This window comes from Stenella coeruleoalba, assembly GCF_951394435.1.
Source record: "Stenella coeruleoalba genome assembly, chromosome: 5".
Classification (NCBI taxonomy): Eukaryota; Metazoa; Chordata; class Mammalia; order Artiodactyla; family Delphinidae; genus Stenella; species Stenella coeruleoalba.
In genome coordinates, this window is record NC_137150.1 from 136,151,872 (window position 1) to 136,177,437 (window position 25,566).

Below are 25,566 nucleotides of genomic sequence, written 5' to 3' on the forward strand. Positions count from 1 at the left end.
TATTGCAGCAGCACTATTTACAATAGTCAGGTCATGGAAGTAACCTAAATGCCCATTGACAGACAAATGGATAAAGAAGATGTGGTGTATATATATGATGGAATATTATTACTCAGCCATAAAAAGGAACGAAATTCAGTCATTTGTAGAGACGTGGATGGACCTAGACTGTCATACAGAGTGAAGTAAGCCAGAAAGAGAAAAACAAAAATCATATATTAACACATATATGTGTAATCTAGAAAAATGGTACAGATGAACTGGTTTGCAAAGCAAAAAGAGAGACACAGATGCAGAGAATAAACATATGGACACCAAGGGGGGAAAGCAGTAGGGGGGAGAAGGGGGAGAGATGAATTGGGAGATTGAGACTGACATACATACACTAATATGTATAAAACAGATAACTAATAAGAACCTGCTGTACAAAAAAATTTAATTTAATTAAAAAAAAAAGAAATATCCCTCTTTAGCTTTCCTAATTCTGTCTTGAAGTCTGTTTTATTGGAAATTAATGAAGTCACTCCAGCCTTCATAACCTTAGTGTTGGCATGCTATATCTTTTCCTATCCTTTTACTTTTAACCTGTCTTTGTAATTAAAGTGTTTCTTAAAGAGAACATATACTCAGGTCTTGCTTTTTCCTTTAAAATCCATTCTAACTTAGTCCATTACCATTTAATGATGGTCTACCATTTTGTACATTTTTGTTTTCTCCCTTCTATTTTTTTGTTTCTCTATTCCTTTTTCTTTCTTCTTTTTTGCTGCCTTCTTTTAGATTATTTGGATAATTTATCTATTGGCTTCTTAAATATAACTCTTTGCCATGTTTTTAGTGGTTATTCTAAAGATTAAAATATATGTGCTTAATTTATGTATCTGCCAAGTATATATTATGCCAGTGGTCCCCAACCTTTTTGGCACCAGGGACTGGTTTCGTGGAAGACAATTTTTGCATGGACAGGGGGCGGGGGTGGGGGATGGTTCGGGCGGTGATGTGAGCGATGGGGAGCAGCAGATGAAGCTTCGCTCGCTCGCCTGCTGCTCCCCTCCTCCTGTGCAGCCCAGTTCCTAAGACGGGATGGGGACCCCTGTATTATACTATTTCACGTTAGATGCAGTAATGTTGCAATTACATAGGTCCATTTACCACCCCTCCCTGTCCTTTATGCTAGACTTGTCATATTATGACATCAATATAACACAGGATTATGCAGGGTGATGTTATAATTTCTACTTTAAACAGTCATATATATTTTAAAGAAATTAAGTATAAAAAAGTATTTTAAATTTATTCAGATATTTGCCACTTCATTCCTTCCTGAAGGTACAACATTCCATTTGCTGTATTTCCCTTCACTGTCTGGAACGCCCGCCCTTTGGCATTTCTTTCCAGCAGATCTTCACTATTACAAATTGTATTAGCATTCTTTTATCTGAAAATGTATTTTGCCTTCTTTGTTGAAGCATATTTTTGCTGGGTACAGAACTCTGGGTTGACAGGGTTTTTTTCCTTTGTGCCCTTTAAAAACATTGTTCCACTCTCTTCTGGTATCCATAATTTCTAAAGAGAAATCCATGAACACTCAAATTATTGTTCCTCTGAATGTAAAGTGTCATTTTCCTCAGATTGCTTTCAGTATGTTCCCTTTATCTTTGGCCTTTAGTGGTTTGTCTAATGATGTAAATAGGTCTATTTTCATCATATTTATCCTCCTTGGGGTTTGCTGAACTTCCTGAACCTGTCAATTTATAATGTCTTTCACCAAATTGGGGGATCATTTAGCCATTATTTCCTCAAATATTTTTTTCTGCCCCATTCTGTCAGGTTCCTGAGGCTCAGCTTATTTTTTTTCAATCTTTTTCTCTCTTCTTCAAATTGGATAATTATTACTGTTCTATTTTCAAGTTCAGAGAACCTGAGAACACGGGGAATATATAAGTAAATTTATTATAGCAATCTTTGATGGGTTATTGCAAACTAGACAAAACCTAAAAGAGACATGCCAGTCTAATTTTCAAAGGAAACTGTACTAATGAGAGATGACCTATATACCAGATGAAATTCAAGGAAATACGGAAATTAGTATTGTTGAGCACATATTACTACTATTGACACCAGTATAGTAAGGAACTACACTGGCATTTTCATATATACCATTTAATTTAATCCAGATCACAACTCATTCATACAGGTGTTATTGCCCATATTTTAATAGTACAGAGGAACAACCACGTTAAGTAAGTGGTCTCACTAGTAAGCTCAAGAACTTGAACTTAGGACTCCTATTACAGCACTTTCCACCGTACATCTCATTTACAATTTTTCTTAGAAAATCACTAAGAATTAGACATGTCAGCCAGTCTGATTTCTTTTTTTAACACCATTAGTATATACGTAGATGTTAGAAGTATGGGGGATCTAGTATATTAGGATTTCAGCAGCATCTGTTGGAGGTATAGTATTTGGGGCTAACACTTAAGGCTCTTGAGACAAATCTTTTAAATGCCGCTTCTGCCATTTAACACTTTTTGTGGCTCTGGCCAAGCCATTTAAATTCTCTAAGCAGTAGCTCCCTCATCTCTTAAAATGGAAACTATAACATATGTATCTCATAGGGTTTTGGTAAGGACTGAATAGGAAAAATGCACAGTACCTGCCATGTAGTAAATGCCATATTAATGTTAGGTATTATTACAACATCTCTGTGGACAAAGATGAAATAAATGTAAAATAATTATATAACATAATGAAATACTATAAATAACAAGAAATATTATTAGCCTCATCCTGTTCAATTTTCCAATTTTTTCCAATTTTCTTCTAGAAAAGAAATATTGTAATGGAATCACTAAAGATTTATACAGAACTGTTGGCTCAAAAAGAAATATGCTTATTATTTATAATAGGAAAACACTGGAAATAACAGGAATGCATTCATAGGAGATTGATTAAATAAATTACGGTCAGACTATATGCACCCAGTGAAAGACATGTTTTCAGCAAACCATTTGATTGAATGAGAAATGCTTATTTCATATACAATATAATCACGATTTTACATATGTGTGTAGGAGGATAAAAGACTAGTATGAAATACAGCAAAAGATTAATATGATCTCTTTTTTTAATGAATTTATTTATTTATGTCTACATTGGGTCTTCATTTTTGCGCATGGGCTTTCTCTAGTTGCAGCGAGCGGGGGCTACTCTTCATGGCAGTGCACGGGCTTCTCATTGCAATGGCTTCTCCTGTTGCGGAGCACAGGCTCCAGGCACGTGGGCTTCAGTAGTTGTGGCACGTGAGCTCAGTAGTTGTGGCTCATAGGCTCTAGAGAGCAGGCTCAGTAATTGTGGCACACAGGCTTAGTTGCTCCGCGGCATGTGGGATCTTCCCGGACCAGGGATTGAACCCATGTCCCCTGCATTGGCAGGCGGATTCTTAACCACTGCGCCACCAGGGAAGTCCTAATATGATCTCTTATAGGTGGTGAGGTTATAGATAATTTTCATCTCCTTATTATAAGTTATTATATTTCTAAGTTTTCTATAATGGAAAAGAATTCTTTTATAGTTGAAAAATATTTTGAGAAAAATAAATTTGAGTAGTTTTATGCATCGTGACTGGCTTTCTATCAAGGTTTCTGGTCCTTCAAACCTAAAATTTTGATCTCCACCATGGAGATATAAAGAAATGTTTATTACTGAAGATGCTTAGAAAAAAGATGGCATGGAAATAAGGAAGACCATAATAGCTATCTATAAATATCTTAAACTATCTTAACTAATTAACAAACATCTTAACTATCATCTGGGAGAAATGTAAGTTTTCTCTATCTGGATCCATGGCCAGATTTCCTTTTTGTTTGTAATAAGATGGGTTTAAAAGGACCCTTCCTGGGAGACAGCACTATCCTATGATGACTGGAATGAGCTGCCTCAAGTTATAAGAGACCAATACATATTCATTAACTGAAATGAACGGGAGCAATTTGCTCACCATCAGGGTGCTCAGACATACCCGAAGAGGGCCTTCGGCCAGGAAGGAGAGACTGGCCTTTCAGGCACCTCCCAGATCTAAGAGTTTTGTGATACACTCTTGGTCTGATTTCGGGCTTAGTTGGTGTCAAATCTTCATTCTATCCCAATTATAACAATAATGGAAAATGTTTTTCTGTTTCGTGGCAGTTTTCCAGGAAACCTTAAACACTTGGGAGGTACTTATGCTTTGCATCAAAAAGAAGAGAAGAGAAGACAAGGCAAGGGAACAGAGAAACAAACAAAACGTGAACTAAGAACTACAGGGGGCATTTTAATTGAGCTTCTAAACAAAAACAAAAACCAATTTCCTGTAAGACAAGCTCTACATACTACATTCACGAGCCTGGTTGGCAACATCCAGGTTTCTTGTATTACCTCCACAAATAACACAGAATGTCAAAAATCAAATTACATTTCATTTTGTTTAAATTCTAAAACGAGAAGGTGCCGTAACATATTTTCAGAAGTAGGATGGGCACTAAAGATTACAAATTTAAAACTCCAGGAAAGCTGGGAGAAAGCCACAGCTTGTATAAATCCTCCACCTCAGACCCCCCACCGTCGTTCAAGCAAAGGTGGCCCATACTTCCCTTCCAGGGCAGATTCTACACTCCCTCTATTAATGAGCCAAGCAAGCTTTCAAGAAACTTCAAAATCTAATGTTGGCCAAGACCTCATCCGGGACAACTACATACCTGTCCAACTCCTCCTCTGCCACTCCATCCACTGCACCTCCCCAAGCACACCTAAGGCTTTGGTGAACAGAGGGGCATTCATCACAGCTGAGTTCTTCACTCCATGGTGTCATCTGGCTCTTAGATTCTAGGTGTTTGAAATGGAAGCAATCCCAGCAGAGATTTTTCCTCTCAAATGCTGCTCATCTCTAATTGGAGACACTTGAATAACCACCTGGATGATCACCACCCCCCCCCACCCCGAAGACAAAAGCTGCTTAGTTTAACAAGCGTATGGAACCCACCCAGGTTTCTCTGGGTTCCAGAAGGGAACCACAGTTACTCAGTCACCACAATTATTAGTCTGGAGAAGTCTTGAAATTCTGAATGATGCTGAGTTTTATGAATAATACACATATACTTTGACATGACACCTAACAACCAAAGAAACATGGTGTAATCCATTTGACTGCACGGTACTCCTACAGAAAGCATAAAGAACTTATCTCATGAGAGATAAACTCAAGTCCCCGCTGCCTTAAATCCTTTGGGAATGAGGCAGGGTATAAGAAGACCAACCAGTCAGCCTGCCATTAAGATATAACTCCAGACACAGAGAACAAACGAATGGATACCAGGGGGGAAGGGGGGGGCAGGGGGATGAATTGGGAGATTGGGATTGACATATATACACTAGTGATACTATGTATAAAATAGATAACTAATGAGAACCTACTGTATCGCACAAGGAACTCTACTCAATGCACTGTGGTGACCTAAATGGGAAGGAAATCCAAAATCGAGGGGATATATGTATCCGTATAGCTAATTCACTTTGTTGTACAGTAGGAACTAACTCAACATTGTAAAGCAACTATACTCCAATAAAAATTAAAGAAATAAAAAATAAAGCATATGCCTATTAAGAAAAATAAAAGATATAACTCTCCCCAGTCAGCTGGGCCTGAGTGTTCGTTCTAAGGACTTTGGCCAGTGGTCTTGACACCCATGCCCTGAGGAACCTAGGCTCCCCAGCCCCATTTGCACAGCAGGGTATTTCATTTGAAAGGGGCTTTATTGCTTTGAGAAGAAAATTAAGCCATGGATCTAGTACAACCCTCCCACTTTACAGAGGCCCAGAGAGGTTCAGTGCTCCACCCAACGTCACAAAGCTGGTGCGTCAAAATGACAGAGATAAAGTTACAGACTAAGTTTCCAGGGTTGTTGACACTGCCACCCTACTGTGTAGTTTCATTTTTAAGTAAATTCTATATACTCATATTATCCAATTTTAAACTGTGAAAACTACATTAGCATCCAGGTGACCTCTGGAAAAAGGTAGGTGCAGACCTCACCATAATTCCTTCCCCTTCTCTTGTCTCCCCTACCCTTCCCACATCTCAAGGAAATACTTCCCTGCCAGGCGATGACTTCATCACTTTCCTTCTCACTAATTTGAATACTCTTGTGGCAGAGCCAAACAAAAAATGAAAATGATGAATGACTCCCTGTGCAATGCAGAAAAAATGTGGTGTTTGGGATCTCAACGTGATGGAATACCCCTCATGCAGAAACAGAACATGCTTCTACCCAAAACAAAAAAAGCAAAAACAAGGGTATTTCAGAGCTTCAAGTATGTCTGGCCAAATGGTAGGTGTGCAAAAGATTTTAAAGGAGCAGATGAACGCAAATCAACCCTCACCTCGAAAACAGGTAAGTGTTTTATTTGAAAGAAAAACAGAAGGTTTTCTAAGTAAATCACAAAGCAAAGTCAGGGGAGAAATGGTAACAGGGGAGCGGGATGCCGAATAGGGGCAAGAAATAGCTGCTTGATTGTCTAACACATTTACAGGTTGTTACCAAGATACATTTTTTAACCCAGAGCTCAGCCTCCATCTTCTCACCACATGTATACCAGTGAGCAGGCAGGCTTGAATTATCTTGAACACTAAATTCTAATAATACTTAAATTTTTTTCCACATATAAATTAATGTTAATTCATAAACTGAGTTTTGGGGTTTTTTCTGTGTTTAGCAAAGTGTTTAATTTTTAATTGATGTATATTTGAGACATAACACTGTGTAAAATCAAGGTGTACATGTTAATTTGACACATTTATATATTGTAGCGTCACTGCCATTGTAGCAATTATTAGCACCTCTATCATGTTACCTAATTATCATTTCTTTTTAGCGATTGGAATAATTAGGTTCTGGTCTCTTGAAAGTTTAATGATTATAATACAATATTGTTGTCTACATCCACTATACTGTGCGTTAGATCTCTACTCGGTGCAAGTCTATATCCTTAAGAAACATCCACTCTATAGCCCCCCACCCTCCCGCTCCTGGTAACCACCACTTTACTCTCTGTTCTTATGAGTTTGGCTTTTTTAGAGTCCACATATAAGTGATATCATACAGTACTTGTATTCCTCTGTCTGACTGACCCCACTTAGCATAACGTCCTCAAGGTCTAGCCATATTGTCAGCTAACCAAGTTTTTACAATGCTGTTTTCTTGTCGTACATTTCTTGCTGCGTTAGAACCTTGGAACATATTCTCAGTCTTCATTTTTGCTATTTCCAAACAGGTGGCCATCAGCAGTCTCCATATGGGAAAAGCGCCCATCTTAGTCGGTAGGCAAAGGGGAGATTAAACCAGCACTTGCTGACCACCCACCCAGTCCATGTCAGAAGCTGTTCGACAGGCTTTACACTTCCCTATTCCCTTTGACCCCCGCGACATGAGTGGCACCCCTGAATAGGCATCACTACAGTTTATACATTTTAAGATGAGCAGTCATGAAATTCGTCCAGGCCAGTAGCCAAGGCCTGTGCTGCGGTCAGCAGCCCATGCTGGCCCGCCCAGTGTAAGGCATATTTCTGAGAAGCTCACTCTGGGTACCCCAACGTCATTTAAATGGCCCTGTGGCTAAGAAATAACTCCTTTGCACTCTACAACTGCAGCAGAAAACACCCCACCCATCAGAAGACTCAACTCCCTTCTAAACTATAGTTAATAGTCTTGGCTTTCTCCCTAAGATAAATCTAGACTGAGGAAAAGAAACTTGCCTGTCACCATCTTTATTGACTGCCTTTTCTAGCCACAGACCTTGCTTTACCTTGCATTACCTTTTGTGGTCTTTTATTACTGTTTAACTATAACAGAGACATTTAGACTATATCAAATATAAAATCAAGCACTCCTGCAGAGTAATAAATATCAGAGATGTTTAAGGAAATTCAAGAGAATGAAACAATATCAAATCCATGCATTCTGACTGACACAAAGGTTTAGGGCTCTCGAGGAAGATATGGGTAATGCACAAGGCATACCCATGGGACTGATAATTACATTCAAATTGCTGAAGTTTTGGCTCTTTTGAGCTGACACTTGTTACCTATGAAAATGATAAAGTATTAAGATCTAAATAAAGAGAAAGTTTGGTTAAAAAAAAAAGAGAACTGGCTGCACATATTTTAAGGGAAACACAGAGACAGTCAACTATGTTTTCTCATCTTTCAAGAAAAGCTGGACTCAAACAAAACATTTTTCCCAAAACAATAACCAGTGATGAGCCATTGTGCTTCTAGTATGGTGAGAAAAAATTGTCAAAATCTTCAACAAAAGCTCAACCCCAAGAAAACGCACATCACGCTCTTGAGCCAAGCTGACACTGATCTGTTTCACGGGTGCTCACAGCACCGCCACTGCAAGAATGCATTGGTCAAAAAAGGTCAAAAAGAAAAAAAGAATCGTATCTAAAGCTTAAATAATAAAGAGAGATCAATAAATATGAGCTATGCTCTAAGAGCTTTGCAGATGTATTTCAGTACAGCCTCACCCTATCCTGGAGTGGAATGCAGGCTTCTGGAGGGAAGGTCCCACATCTACTGTATCCCCACTGGGTGCCAGGGCCTAGTGCAGAGTCCTGCACATAGCTGGTGCTGAAGAGAAATTAGCAGAGTGACTGAACTTGGAAAGAAAAGAAAACTAAAAAGCTGAGACCATTACCAGCTACTTCATACAGATAAGGAAATGGAAGCTTGAAAGGTTACTGATTTGCCCAAGGTTATTCATGCAGTAAAAGGTGGAACTGGGATTCCAACCCAGGGCAGCAATACTCCATCCTAAGCTCTAAGCCCCTAGGTCAAACCAAGATACTTCATCCTCAGTCATGTGAAATGAGTGAATGTGGGGAACTACGCAGTTTCTACAAATACCTCCCACAATGGATACCCTACCACAGGATCTATTTTTTACCTAAAAGTCTGGTATACCCTTGAAAGATTAAGACACTCACCCACCACTGAGAACATGCAAAAGACTGTGCTGGGAGTTTGGAGAATGGTTCCAGGGGAAGGGCTTCCACTGTGTTCCGGACCACAGGAGAACCAGAACGATGGCTGGGTGGCTTCTCCAAGTGCCCCGAAGGGTTTCATCACTCGCACGGCATCAGCTTGATGGTCACATTCAGTCTCACTCTTCCGTACCGTAAAACCTGCGACCTTTCAGGTTGTTAAACGTTGTTCAACATTGAGAGAAAGACAGAAAGAAGGTCCCATTCTAATGAAGATGCTATCTTAATAGAACACACTGTTAACCATCACAAAACGGCAAGCATCATAATGTTTGCCTTACTTAAAAAAAATTAGTTACAAAAATGTAAAAATAAACATCCTAGAACACTAAAAAGTAATATGGAGACATTTCAGGAAAATAATAGGCCATTTTATAATTCAATTCCAGGAGCTTGGCATGTGAAAGGTTAACTTATTCAGGTGTTGAATTGAGACCAAAAAGAAGCATTTGATAGAGAACTGGCCAGCATAACTCTTTAGTCATGACCACTAGAGTCAAAGGCTGGAGTTATATTCTAAACCTTAATTTAGAAGTAAACATTAAAATGAAGGTTTCTTTAAAATTCTCCAATAATTTTCACTTTAAAAGTACCAAATTGGCCTATAAAAAGCTCACACTAATTATTCCAAAGCAATCAACTTCTTAAAACCCCTTTATTTCACAATTAGGCTAACATCCCATTAATTTGGGACACTTACCAATGTATTTATTCTTTGCTCATTACCTATGTGCACATTAAGAGTGCACCAATAACACAATACAGGCATTAATATGTAAAACATCAACAAAAGCCATCTGGAAAGCTAATGAATAATCAAGGGATTTCAAATTAAACTACAGAATTTTCCCTTAGAATCTCTAGGACAACACTGTCAAGTTCAATCTACTCACTCCGCCTCCAGAATCAATTTTTCAAACCTTATGACAGGTCTAATCGCTTCCACCTGTGTCTCCAGCTTGACTCTTGACTGGCATGCTACCAGCCAGGGTGGAAATGTAGACAAAGACCCCTATTAGGATCCGGCTGTTTCTCTACTGTGAGGTCACTCAGCCATTAAATTAGTTCCAGTCCAATTTCTGTCCTCTCAGGCCTCAACTTCTGGGGAGGAGGGTGCGCAGTAGAGCGAGTTAGGGGAGCAGAATCAGAAGGGAAGAAAGGCAGAAAGAGATGTTTGGGACTGACTAGACACGTATGCATAGAGGTGAAAACCTGGGACTGGCTCCAAATTGTGAAACAAAAATACCGTCTTTCTTAAATGATGCTGGCTATTCTCCCCAGTGCAATTTCCCCCTAATATATTTTTAATGACTTTATGGAATTGGTTTCCATTTCTTTCCCTTTGCTTGTAGAAAGTCAACTGTTTCCAAAGCAAGTTTTCCTCAACTAACATGAAGCTAGTTCACAAAACCATTTCAGCCCTCTAAAGGCACTGGAGGCTACTGAGAGCCAGAAAGGCTTGGCGGGATATAGGATTCTGACTCCAGGATCATTTGATCAAAGGGCCTGGGGTGTGTCTAGCGCCCAGGTCTCACAGTTAAGAAAAGCAAGGCCCAGGAGGGTGAGACTGTCAAGGTTACATAGATAGTTGGTGATAAAGTCTTAAGTTCCAGCATTTCCCTACCAGACTGTGAGCTTTAGGCATTAGGGACAATGCCTGACACAGTAACTCTCCCAAAACTTCACTGATCAGTCTACTTCTCTCCCAGCAACGTGTTATCTGCTGCGCCTACTTCCCTCTTTCTGCCCGAACTACCAGGCTCAGACCAAGGGTGCAGAGATCTGTATGAACTCACTGTGCACTGGGATCTGCATCTTCCAACGCACTGTGAGGCAAGGACAGTACACTCCCCATCATTCTCTCTCCAGTGCCTAACACAGTGCCTGGCGTACGGCAGGCACTCCGTAAATGCTTATTCCATGTATGATGAAGGCAAACTTAAGCCTGAAAAATCAAAGGACTTAAAACAATGGTTAGAAGATAAACTTCCGTAATAAAGGAATCTAAGTTACTCTTTACAAATAAAAAGTAGCCCATCCGTGGCCAGTTTAGTCGGGATGTACAAGTATGCAAAGGGAATCAGTATAAACAAGTTTGTGTTCATCTGGCTCACCACACACTGTGGCTTCACACATAAGTCGTTTCCATACCCAACAGAGGCTTGGTGCAAGTCGTCAAAAAAGATACTATCAGGCTTCCCTGGTGGCGCAGTGGTTGAGAGTCCGCCTGCCAATGCAGGGGACGTGGGTTCGTGCCCCGGTCTGGGAAGACCCCACATGCCGCGGAGCGGCTGGGCCCGTGAGCCATGGCCGCTGAGCCTGCGCATCCGGAGCCTGTGCTCCGCAACGGGAGAGGCCACAACAGTGAGAGGCCCGTATACCGAGAAAAAAAAAAGATACTATCAGTCAAATAAAAGACGATTCCACAACTGTCACAATGACTCAGTTACCCTAAACCCAGTGCTCCAAGGTCTAGCTTTCCCCCTTCCCGCCTTCCCCACAGATGAGGGCCAATCATCACTCATCAGGAGATTGAACAAGATGTGCAGCACTCCTGACCAAACCAGGGCAGAGGGGGCACCTGGAGGTGCTTGTCCAGGAGTGACGAGGGATGAGCAGTGGCCCATCCACACCCCCTTGTCTGGAAGGCCCCACCAACAACAGCTCACAGTTTCAAATGGCTTCCTGGGTCTGTAGCTATAGGACTGACCATGGAACACAGTAAAGTTCACTGGTCCAGACAGTGTACTAAACCCATACCCCTGGGTCTCTACCAACCAGCTGAGCTAACTGGTCAGAGGGAAACCTACCAGGAAATAACACAGGAGGAAAAAAAAGAAAGACCGCCTAAGTCAATCAAAACCAGCATTTCTTCCAAAAGGTGTTACCCTGACAACAGAGTAGAAAATGCATTTCATGGTCAGAAATATGTGTCAGAAAAAAGGACTGGGATGCAGGATACAGGGTAAAATTACCTCTTCCAACCAGACTCGGTTGGGTGGCACAGCCAAGTCAGACTAGCGAGGAAACATCACTCATTCACATGGTTTTCGCGCTTTATTTTTGGAGGGGGAGTCCACAGTACCTTGACGTAATCGGCAAGCAACTCCCGTACTTCCCTCCGCCACTCCTCCCCACCAGAGCTCTTTCCCCTCCACAGAACCACTAACATAGCTTTAAAATTCACAGGGTGGGGCAGGAGGTGATGGTAGTGGTGGTTCATGGCTTCAAGACCAGTGCGCTCCCTTATCCAGAGGTCAAATGAAAGCTTTCAGTGCCTCCTCAGTGCCACAGGAGTTTAAGCTGGGTTTGTGGTCAAAGAAGAAAATATATCCTCCAATAATCTGTTAAAAGAAAAATTTCCAAATCCTCCTGGATTTATAATAACACAAGAAAAATACCTGTAATGGCACTGAACAAGCAGTGAAATAAAACCAGAGTTACCTGTCAAATAATTATTTCCACCTATGATTTTAAATTTTGCAAGCATTGGGGCCATCATAATGTATATGCTACCTAAAGGCCTCCTGCTATTTTTTTAGGAGTCCAACACACAGAAAGTACATGCTTGTTTCAAAGACTTCTAAGCGTCCTCTACTACCTACCTCCCCTCCTCCTTGGTAACAGAACCCTAATATCCAGTGGATTCATGGGTGCCAAGTATAAAGACCACAGTTATTTCTTAGCCTTCTTTGTAGGTTAATATGGTCATGTGACTAGGTTCTAGCCCTGGGATATAAACAAAAATATCATGAGCAACTTCTGAAAGAGTCCATAAAGAATGGGGGTGGGTTTCCCTGGTGGCAAAGTGGTTAAGAATCTGCCTGTCAATGCAGGGGACACGGGTTCGAGCCCTGGTCCGGGAAGATCCCACATGCGGCGGAGCAACTAAGCCCGTGGGCCACAACTACTGAGCCTGTGCTCTAGAGCCCACGAGCCACAACTACTGAGCCTGCGTGCCACAACTACTGAAGCCCGTGCCTAGAGCCCGTGCTCCACAACAAGAGAAGCCACTGCAGTGAGAAGCCAGCGCTCCACAACGAAGAGTAGCCTGCGCTGGCCACAACCAGAGAAAGCCCATGTGCAGCAACGAAGACCCAATGTGGCCAAAAATAAATTAAAAATAAATAAATTTTTAAAAAATATTAAAAAAAAAAGAATGGGGGCACATGCTACTATCCCCTCTCCTTCTGCTTACTGGCTACAATGAGAGGGAATATAAATGAGTGGGTCGCCTCTTGGACCACTTGCTGAGAGTGACAGAGCAACTCAACTGGGTCCTGGACACTGTGAGCCACACTCAGCCCTAGGCTGTCCATCTCAGTCCATCTCATATACAGTAAAAAACTTCGATCCTATTTAAGCCACTTTAATTGGGGGGATCACTGTCTCACACAGCTGAACCTAACCCCAACTGACCTAGAAATTGGTACCTGAATGGGATGTGCTAGGGCTTAGATCTTGTGCTCATCACAAGAAACAGGCCTAACAATGCAGAGGGGGTCTGGGCGGGGGCAGCTGGCAAGGACATGGGTCTCACAGTTTCACCGCTAATCAACACTGTCATGCAGCAGCAAAGCATTCAATCGAGGCCTGGCCTTCGGTAGCTTGGGAGGTAGAGCACACGTCTGTTAGAAGCTGTATCATTATAGGGAAAAGCTCTGAAAACAAAATGTCAGTGTTTGTCAGAAACAGGAACAATTCCATATACAATAAATTCTGTTACCTAGCATTCTACACACTGGTGTGATGTATGAAATTAGTCGATACATAAAAAGTACATAAAAGCAGTGTATGGAAGATAAAAGCTTTCAATACCTATTAGCTACTATTATTGTTGTTATAACCACAACAATATACTGTTTCCATAAGAGTAGCTCATTTATAGGATCAAATATAATGTTAGCTGTAGAAATGTCTTCACTCTTCCTCTTAGAAAATAATAATCAATATGTTTCATTTACCTATCTCATGACCCCTTTGTGGATAATTCTGGGAGCTTTTTGACACCAAGGTGACCTCTTCAAGTTCCTTGTAAAAAAGGCTACAGCCGCCCAGGAACCTCTCACCAGCCTCGCTGACTCAGTAGGCTGCAGTGAGTACCTGTCTCTTAGTGTTAGGAAGGAACCCACGTGTGCAGTGGAAGAGGACATCTATGATAAGTCATGGTGAAAGACGACTGCTTATTCAACATCTGCTCTGTGCGAAGCAGAGCTTCATCAGTAATCATCAAAGCCATTTTACCATCCACACTCTGGAGACTAGACAAGAAAAGAAACAAAGATTCCTAAATGCTCTTTGGAAAAGCTGAAATGTTTCTCTTTTGTAAAAATAACAAGCTTTAACCCTACAGAAGTTTCCCAACTCCACTATTGTCGAGCTCAAGCACACTTTTACAGACCCAAGTTGCTTAAGGTGGAATTTTCATTTTTCAAAAAAAGTTCAATATCAAAACTGAACTTACAGATATTCAAGCGTAATAAAACTTATTTACACGGCATTTCTTTTCCATCCTACAACACAGCCTCACCGGGGTATAAGGAAACCCAACCATATGATTACACAGGAGCCTCGGTCTACCCACACTAGCAAGGCACTCACAGCCCTCTTGGTAATACACTGCCCAAACTCAACAGCAATAATCTCAAAGTTTCAAGATTTCCCCAACACAAAATATTCTTCACTGTTGTCCACAAAAACAGCCAAAATGGTCTGGAAGTGCCAACGTTTTTCCGTCTGAATTTCACCTCCCAAAACCTTTTGTTAAATATTGTGTCTCATTTTTTATTTGGAAAATATGATTATAATGGGTCACCTTTTCGATATAATACAGTTCACTGCAGTAACAAAAGATTATCACAGAATTTGTACAAGCAAGTAATAACTGCTCCATACAAATACAGGTGTTTTCTTCTCTACAGGGATTCAAGGGATTGGCAGGGGGAGGAGAGTAGAGGCAGGAGAGGATGAGAACACTGAAAAAAAAAAAAAAAGTACCTATGACAACACGAAACAACTCGGGCAACAAGAACTGTTCATTACCATTGCTCACATTCCCCTTCTTACTTCACCTCCTCACTCTGCTAATTCCCCCATAATATTAATGCTTTTCCTACATCCTATACGTACACTAAAATTGCCATTTCCATGACTGTGAGTATGACAGTCATGAAATTCTAAAATGATCTCATCAGTTTATATCAACATACTAGCAAATCCAGAAATTATTGTTAAGAAGAAAAGCCAAAATACTTCCACACGTTCCATATGTTGAACTACGTATCTGTCTAATTGTGCAGTCCCGCAGGTGAAAGTGTCTAGAAACTAAATGCGGGGCTGAGGGGTGGAGTCTTACATTCCTTAAATATTAGTCCCATGTTGAAGGAAGATGCTTTTCTTAGTCACTCCCTCTATAACCCTCCTTTTTAAACTATCTATCTCAACATAAGAGTATTACCTAATACTGACTAATTTGGAGTTTAAAAATTCCTTTCATCTGTTTTCCATTTTTAAACCTTTAATCAAAGTCCATGAAACAGAAGGAATAAAAAGGAAAAGTTGCAATAAGAGTAAATCTTGAACATCCAAATGGGATTACAGAGTGCTTTAAAAATGCATTGGATAGGAACATACCAAAACAGGTTTTCAAAGTACAAAGCTCTAATTTATTTAATTTAACACAGCTTACATGTCATTCAAATTTGCTATCCTAATGCTCCTGCAAAACATCTTAAACTGGTTATAACATCTTAACACTGATTATAACAACACAAATGTAAAGCGGTAACATGAACACCCGTGCCACCTGCTAAACATCTTTTTTCCTAATGTTCTTTTTTCCAAAGACATTCTGAAAGGCCAGATTAAAGGAAGAGAGTCACAAGGCACAAAAATCCCCCATTCTTTAAAACACAAATCTTTGACCAAAGAACTTTAATTACTTTTCCTACATTTTAACTCCTCTAGGACAGGGTACTCCCATCTTGCTAGCGCTTTATTAAGAGTTATCGTTCTAAATCTCTATCCCTCTCACCCAGCACTGGTTAGAGAGAACGATCAACATAACTGGATTCCTCCAAGCAGGTAGAGAAGCCAGCCTGGCCAGAACTTACCCGTCCAGAAGACTCATTGTGGTGGTTGTCACTTCAGCAAACAGAATTACTTTTCCAAGTTTCTTTGTCTGCAAATTTTGCTGGTAGATCTCAAAGTTAAAATTTTCTGATGAGAAGGTCTCTATGTCAGTCACCACAGGTATAGCAGATGGGGTGACTTCTATTTCAGACGTGTAGGATGAAACGAATTTAAGGGAGAGCTTGCTAGATTTTATTACTCCTTCAGCATCCACATGTTTCCCCAGCCACTGCATAAGAGGATCCCGGATTTCCTGTGTCATAAAGAAAGAAATGGAAAGGTCATAATTTGGCATTATGTTAGATGATGGTAGCTTTTCCTTAAAATGCCATTTTGGTAATATAAGAACGTCCTAATTCATGACCAATAAAAGCTAGATTAACATAGTCTGAACATATAAACTATTATACAATAGACAATAAGTAACTAAATATACCTATATTATAAAAATAAACTATTCAGAAACCAAGATCCAGGGAAATAAGTACATTTCTATCCTACACTAACTATATCCTAAATTCTCAAAAGTCCTCTCCAGTTCTAGAGTTCATTAGTGATGCTCTAGTCCTCTATGAATTTTACAGAAAATTTATAACTTTATATTTCCACCCTCAAGGAAATTCATTATCTCATCTGGGGAAATAAAAACCTAGGTGAAAAGTCACAGAAGACAAAGTACTAAGATACTAGAGAATTCGCTCTCAGCCTCTGCAGGACCTCCACCTCCTCTCATAGACAAGTTGACCATCCCCAGCCACTGACGGGTTACCAACAGTGAAAGTAACGGGGTACCCAAAGAGGCTTTTCTCTTTGCCTCCCCAAGCAGGGGAGGGCAGAACTACAGGAGATATTATCTAACCTAGTACAGAGCTCTCTACCCACCCTCCCAAGAGGCTGCAACTTCCTCTTGGACCCTGAAAGCCCCAGGGGCCTCCTCCTGGGGTGGAGCATCAGGGGGTTGGGGGGAGTCAGCATCCTGAGAGGCCAGCGCAAAACATACTAAAATCTGTCAGTCACAGTAAATGCTGATCTGGACTCCTGGGCCACCTTCATGCAAATGCCAGGCACTTCCAAAGAGGGGATGAGTCCTTCTGTTAATATCAGGGGTCTGTCCCAAAGTTCCACGTGCCTAAGAGAAGCAGCTTCAAAGATGAAATGTCATTTAGCTAAATTCTATTAATGAAGCTTTAAAACTCACTTCCAATTTGCAGAAAATACAGAGGTTAGAGGAACAAGTTAAATGGCTTCAAAGGAAGTGATCAGAAGAAACCCAGAGGGTGAGACATATTACAGCACAAGAATCTTCAAGTGTGTGTGTGTGTGCACGTACACACACGCACGTGCTGGCGCAGAGTGTCCAGGCAGTCCTGGGAGTCCACTTCTGCAGGCAGCAAGAAGGCAGAAGAGGATGACAGGGCAGTAAAAAGAGGACTGAGAAGTAACCAACAGCCTGTCTGGGGAGGGAGAGAAACTGCAGACCCCGAGGACAAAACACTGCCAAAGAATTTCCTCTAAAGGAAAAAGAAGAATGGGACAGTGGCTACAGGGAGGAATGAAGTCAAAACAGGTTTTGTTTGGTTATTAAACGAGAGAAATAACAGCATGATTTTTTTTTAATGACAATGTGAGTGGTCCTATGGAGAAAAGAAAACAGGTAAACAGGTTTTCCTTGAAAGCAGAGCCCTTTATCCATTGGGATGGACAGGATTCACATCACCTCTGGGGACACCAGCCCAGCTTCCCCACTGGATCGCAGCCCTCCTCACCCCTTGCTGGCTACACAGCCAGCCCTGGGAACTGATCTACACTGCCACCACCCTGCTCCAAAGCCACCCACAGTTGGGAGTCCTGGCGCTGGGTGCTGGTGATATCATCTTCTGATTCCTTCTATCTTCTCTATAAATAGGAAGAAAGAGGCTCAGCCAAGAGTGAAAAGGAGGAAGGAGGTGCTGGAGGTTTAAGAAAGGAGAGTGAGAAAATGCAGGAAGCAGGGAAAATCGTATGCGCAACCAGAAGCATTCAAGGTTCATCTAAGGTTAGTGCTTCTGAATTCAGAGTGAGCAGTCGGCATGATTTTCTTCTTTTCTGCAGCCACACACAGCTACATGCTATATGAGACAGGCACAGGGGTGATCCTGCTTGAACGAGCACCAGATAAGTCATTGGAGAGGTCAAGCTGAAGTGAGCCACCAGGAGTTACAGCACTAACTTTCCATCCTTGCACAAAGAACAAAGAAAAACTTTTAAATGGAATATTCCCTGTTCACCATTAATTCTCTAATATACACTCTACTGGAGTAAGAATAAAAATGAACAAATTATAAAAGTAACCCCCAATTATGTGCTGAATGTTTGTATCCCAAAAATTCATATGTTGAAATTCTAATTAATCCCCAAGATGATGGTATTTTGAGGTGGGGCCTTTGGGTATGATTAAGTCATGAGGGTGGAACCCTCATGAATGGGATAGTACCTTTAAAATACCAATCCCAGGGGGCTTCCCTGGTGGTGCAGTGGTTGAGAGTCCGCCTGCCGATGCAGGGGACACGGGTTCCTGCCCCGGTCCGGGAGGATCCCACATGCCGCGGAGCGGCTGGGCCCGTGAGCCACGGCCGCTGAGCCTGAGCGTCCGGAGCCTGTGCTCCGCAACAGGAGAGGCCATAACAGTGAGAAGCCCGCGTACCGCAAAAAAAATAAATAAATAAATATAAAATAAAATAAAAACCAATCCCAGGACTTCCCTGGTGGCACAGTGGTTAAGAATCTGCCTGCCAATGCAGGGGACACACGTTCAAGCCCTGGCCCAGGAAGATCCCACATACCGCGGAACAACTAAACCCGTGCGCCACAACTACTGGGCCTGCGCTCTGGAGCCCGCAAGCCACAACTACTGAAGCCCGTGCACCTAGAGCCCGTGCTCCACAACAAGAGAAGCCACTGCAATGAGAAGCCCACACGCCGCAACGAAGAGTATCCCCCGCTCACCGAAACTAGAGAAAGCCCGCATGCAGCAACGAAGACCCAATGCAGCCATAAAAAATAAATAAATTTATTTTTTTGAAAAAAGGCAATCCCAGAGAGATCCTTCACCCTCTCCACCAAGTGAGGACATAGCAAAAAGATGTTTGCCTGCAACCTGGGAGAGGGCCCTCACCAGAACAACCATGCTGGCACACTGATCTCAGACCTCCAGCCACCAAAAGTATGAAAAATAAGTGTCTGTTGTTTATAAGCTGCCCAGTCTACGCTATCCTGTTTTAGCAGCCTGTATTGACTAAGACACCCCCAAACCTCAAACCTGGCCATTAGTTATAACCAACTCTGCTCCTTAAACTTTAGTCAATGCCCTTAAAGTATAAAGCGAACAAATCCAAATTTCCTTCATCATATTCCCCAGAACAGCTGGATTTCACAAGGGCACTGCACAGGCTAAAGATACATCAGTGAATAGGTTAAATCATAAAAAAAGAGAGGGAAATAATCTGAACAATAAACACTTCTTAACTAACTTCAGTTTTCATTAACTCATTAACTGTTTCATTAAGAGTTTTCATTAACTCATTAACTGTTTCATTAACAGTTTTCATTAACATTAAAGCAAGAGTTAAACAGTTATTCAGCAGGCGTAGGCAATGTGAATCCCCCATTCAAAGTCTGTGAAAATCAAGATAAAACCAAAAAGAAACAGCTAGCACCAGGTAGACCTTTCAGACAGGAATAAAGCAGGGAATTTCCTATGGAGCAAATTATCCAACTGGCCATCTATATATCATTCATCTAATAAATTGTTTGTTTTTGAAAGCAACACTTAGAGATGCACAAATATGCAAAATAAATTAAAATTGATGTAAGCAAGGTATATGAGGGGTTTTTTTTAATACTTCTTTCATATAATCTTTCAGGACTTAATCAGAGCCAAGTAAGTTATTCAGAAAAAAGAGAATCTAAAAAGATATAAAACAAGGCATGGAACTTATTAAGAAATATAACTGTATACCACCTATAATTCTCCTAAATAGTCAAATGCAACTGTAAGCAGTCAAGTAAAACCGAGTACACATGGGTCGCCCATCCCCATTATCCCTAGACAGGAGAATAAAACTCTGGTCACAGGAAGTATCAAAATTACGACCTGTTTGATGCAAATCTGCCTGGTATGTCCTCTCAAATGGACTTAAGTTACAATGATGACTTCAGAGCTACAGAATTAGCTGCTATCATAAAAGTAAAAGGAATTAATTCATGATTCTTGGTTTAACTCTACCAATGACCACTAAGGCGGTGTAGAAATGCTATTGAAGAAAAAAGTTTGGAGCATATATATCAAGGTAAATGGGTTGGCATAAGTAGTATTACCAACCCCCTACTCCCAAGTCTACCTAACTCTATAAACACAACTATCGGAGCATGCAAAAATGTCACTGCTTTAGGGAAGATTTCTCCGACCCACAGCCTGTCCCAGTCTAAGTTAGGGCTCTCTTTCATAAACTTAGTGACTTTATAGCACTTTTCAAATTGTAATTCCATAGTTTATATAATCATTTACTCAATGTCCCACTGTCTTGCTAGAATGTAAGCTCCATAAAGACAGCAAATGCATGTTTCTGTCTGGCTCACACTGTATCCATGGCACCTGGTACCAAGTCTGGCAAACGCTGCATGCTTAATAAGCATTCATCATATAAATGCATATTAAATTCCTTACCAAACACATCCCACAAGTAAGAAACATAAATAGGTATATCAAGAGGGAAAACCCAGAAAAGGCAATGCTAAGCGATGGCCTTGAAATGGATACACAGCATCAAAAAGAAATATGAAATCGTTGAAGTCAAATCAGTCCTGTTGAAAATAAAACAACTGCTATCAAATTCCACTCCAATGAAATTCATTAAAACCTTCTAATTAATGTTATTTTTTTAACATTTGAACTTCAAGAATTTAGTATTTACCTTTCTCTAAGATTTCAGGCTAATTAAATACAATTTAGGTGGAACCAAAAACAACATTTTATAGTCACATAAATGTTGGCCCCTTTGAACCAGCCACAGCACTAGGGAAACACTAGCTATTCTCAAGGAAAGTGAATGTGCCTTTGTTTCCTATTGGGACATGTTGCACACAACATGAAAACTCCAAGGAATCCACCAAAAAAGTACTAGAACTAGTACTTTTAGCAAGGTTGCAAAATACAAGGTCAATATACAAAAACTGGGTTTATTTCTAGCCATGAATATCCGGAGTCTGAATTTTTTTAAATACCATTTTCAATGGCATCAATAGATCTGAAACATTTAGGAATAAATTAAAGAAAGTATGTGCCAGAACTGTACACTGAAAACTACAAACACTACTGAATTTAAAATTAAAGAAGTCCTAAATAACTGAAGAGATATACCATGTTCATGGATCAGAACACTCAATATTATTGACGTTAATTCTTCTCCAAATTGATCTATGGAATCGATGCAATTCCAATCAAAATCCTAGCAAGCTCCTTCTAAAACTTACATAGATATAGAATAGGCCTAGAATGACCAAAACAATTTGGGGAAGAAAAAAGTTGGAAGATTTACCTATCTGACTTCAAGATTTATTATAAAGCTGCAGGGATCAAGACAGTATGGTATTTCCTTACAGACAGACATATATTTCTAAAAACAGAACAGAGTCCAGAAATAGTGCCACACATATATGTTCAATTGATTTTCAACAAGGTAATTCACCTGAAAAAAATCATCTTTTCAATACATGGTGCTGAAACAATGGGACACACATATGCAAAAAACCAAAAAAAACCCCAAAACACCTTGACCCTTACATGTATACCAAAAGTAACTTGAAATGAATCACAGACCTAAATGTAAAAATATAAAACTTCTAAAATAAAATACAGGAGAAAAACTTTTTGATCTTAGGATAGGTAAATCTTTTCTCAGATACAACAAAAGAAGCGTGAACCATGAAATTAAAAAAAAATGATAGGGCTTCCCTGGTGGCGCAGTGGTTAAGAATCTGCCTGCCAATGCAGGGGACACGGGTTCGAGCCCTGGTCTGGGAAGATCCCACATGCCACGGAGCAACTGGGCCCGTGAGCCACAACTACTGAGCCTGCGCGTTTGGAGCCTGTGCTCTGCAACAAGACGCCGCGACAGTGAGAGGCCTGTGCACCACGATGAAGAGTGGCCCCCGCTCACCACAACTAGAGAAAGTCCTCGCACAGAAATGAAGACCCAACACAGCCATAAATAAATAAACAAATTTATTTATTTATTTATTTTTTTAAAAAATGATAAGCTGGACATTATAAAAATTAAGAACTCTAAGAACTGCTGCTCTTCAAGGGTTAATGTTAAGGAAAATGAAAAGACAACAAACTGAGAGAAACTATTCTTAATACACATATCTGACAAAGGACTTGTATCCAGAATGAAGAAAAAAAAAACCTCTTAAAACGTAATTATAAGAAAACAATTCAACTTAGAACATCAGCAAGAAGATTTGGCCAAATGAAAACATCAGATGGCCAATAAGCACATGAAAAGTGCTCAACATCATTTGTCACCAGGGAAATACAAATGAAAACACACCCGTTAGAATGGTTAAGTTTTTTAATTCTTTTTTTTAATTAAATTTATTTTTTTATACAGCAGATTCTTATTAGTTATCTATTTTATACATATTAGTGTATATATGTCAATCCCAACCTCCCAATTCATCCCCCCCACCACCACCCCCTTCCCCACTTTCCCCCCATACGTCCATACGTTTGTTCTCTACATCTGTGTCTCTATTTCTGCCTTGCAAACGGGTTCATCTGTACCATGTTTCTAGATTTCACATATATGCGTTAATATACGATATTAGTTTTTCTCTTTCTGGCTTACTTCACTCTGTATGAGTCTGTCATACAGAGTGAAGTAAGCCAGAAAGAGAAGAACAAATTTCTGAATTCTGACAATATCTAGTGTTGGCAAAGATGTGAAGTAGCTGGAGCTCTCATACATCACTGGTGGGAACATAAAATGGTGCAACAATTCTGGAAAACAGTTTGGCAGTTTCTTACCAAATTAAACATACACTTGCCACATGACCCAGAAATTCTATCCTAGGTATTTAACCAAGAGAAACGAAAACACACATCCAAACAAAGACTTATACACGAATGGTCGTACAAACTTTACTCATAATATCCAAAAAATGCAAACAACCCAATGCCCACTAACAGGAGAATAGGTAAGTTACGGCATAGCTACACAATGGAACACTACTTGGCAATAAAAAAGGAATTAACTACCCATATAGGCAACAAAATGAATGAATCTCAAAAACACAAGGCTGATTAAAATAATTTTTTTTAAATTTAATAAATAAAATAAAATTTAAAAAGACAGAAGAGTATGTACTGTATGATTCAATTTATATGAAGTTCCAGAAAAGACCAACCTAATCTATAATGATAGAATGCAGATCAGTGATTGCCCAAGGATGAGCATGGGGGTGGGAGAGTGGATGAGGACAGAATGAGAAACAGAGTAAGAGAATTTTGTGGGATTCTGCAAATGGTCTCTATCTTGATAGCAACGACGGTTACTCCAGCGTATATGTTTATCAAACCCTACACATAATTAAGTGCATTTTCTTGAATATGTCATCCCAAAGTTGATTTTTTAAAGCAAATAGCAACAATCTTGTGCAACACTAAACAATGACTGAAGTCCAGGAGACTCTATATTCACTAATGTCCAAAAAGAACGCCAGTGTCCCTACTTCTGAAGAATTTAATGCTTAAATTTATATTTAGTGCAAATACACACACAAGTGGCTACTCCACGGTTAGTTAACATGTCATACGGGGAGTGTAGCAGATGTACAGAGATGTACAGTATGCTGTGTCCAGTCACATTAGAGCCATTCCACCCCATCACTTGTCTTATCTGCTAAATTTTATCCATCTAAACAAGATTCAATGGGTGAAACATAGCCATACCTCTGATTCAGCATTGGATTCAAAATATTTATTGCCAGCTCTGTTTGTGTTTTGGTGCTCCTTTTCCCAAGAAACACCAAATAATTGATCATAACTTTTAAAGGTTTTCTATCTCAGAGACACATTTGCCTCATTGTAAATAATCAGATGAGTTGCACTTCAGTCATATCATTATAAGTTGCTAGGCAACATTATAAGTTTACAAGTGGGTAAATCAGAAAATGAATCTACAAAGACATAGAATACAAGCTCTTTTTATGGGTGTTTTCATTCTCAGTTAAATATGAGAGGAAACAGAAGTAGAAGAATTTATATGAAAATTTATACCAAAAAAAAAATAAGTTCTTACTACTGGTATTTTACAAACAAAATATTCACAACCAATTTCACATTCACTCAGTGTCTTCAAGGAAGTGATGAAGGCACATAGCACAGCAGATCTTTACAATCAAAAGATGACACTCCTGAAAGAGCGGGACTGTTTTTGGTCCTGACCTCATTTAAGGCTGGGATTGTTCATGCGGCAGCCTTCAGGGTGAACTTTTATTCTGAGCACCAGAACCGAGCAGAGCAGAGCCTCAGGCAGGGTCTGAGATGAGTGTGGTCTGATTGGTTCCCCATGCAGACACTTCTGTATCAGTTCCAATGGACCCACTGCAGTCTGATCAACCCTTGCCTAACTTGTCCAGATTCCTCCTTGGATGGTACTGCACCCCAGCCTGGATTCCCAAGGCCCCTGCCCTCCTGCTTCCCCAGATATGCTCAGCCACTGATCCCAAGCACTCTCACCCCGGAATGAACGGACCTAGAGGGGCTTCTAGGTTCAGTGACGACACACTGCTAAAAGCAGTCCATCCCCGCAAATATCCAGGTCAACTGCCACCAACAGACACCCAAGGGCCAAAATGAACCCAGGGAAATGTTCTACTTGGCCCACCCATTTTGAACTAGCTGCTAACACTTAAAAATCAGGGTATTTCACATCCTGCTTCTTTTGAAGAAACAGAAACTCCTTCCCACATGGCAATAACTGGCTGGGCCAAGAAGCACTACCCTCACTATATGGGGACAGACTCTCCAGCTGGACTCTTGTGTACCACCTCTCTGCTCCTAGGCATCTGGCATTGAGACCACCCACGCTGGCCCCCCGTATCAAGTCTGGCACCAAGCCAGCAAGATCTCCCATGGGGCCCTTGATGATGTTTCTTTCCAGTTAGGTCCATATTAATTCATCAGAGTGAGTCTGGTGATGCTGACTCTCAAAAATACAAGGGGTTCGGGCTTCCCTGGTGGCGCAGTGGTTGAGAGTCCGCCTGCCGATGCGGGGGACACAGGTTCGTGCCCAGGTCCGGGAAGATCCCACATGC

At 40.6% G+C, this 25,566-nt stretch overlaps 1 protein-coding gene across 2 annotated transcripts in view; it reads right to left on the minus strand.

Moving 5' to 3' along the window:
- HLCS (holocarboxylase synthetase) overlaps positions 1–25,566 on the minus strand; it is a 198,192-nt gene that overhangs the window by 124,134 nt on the left and 48,492 nt on the right. For both annotated transcript variants that reach the window (XM_079923302.1, XM_079923301.1), the window contains exon 6: positions 16,191–16,462. In XM_079923302.1, the coding sequence (XP_079779428.1) occupies positions 16,191–16,462 (272 nt within the window). The remainder of the gene's footprint in view (positions 1–16,190; positions 16,463–25,566) is intronic.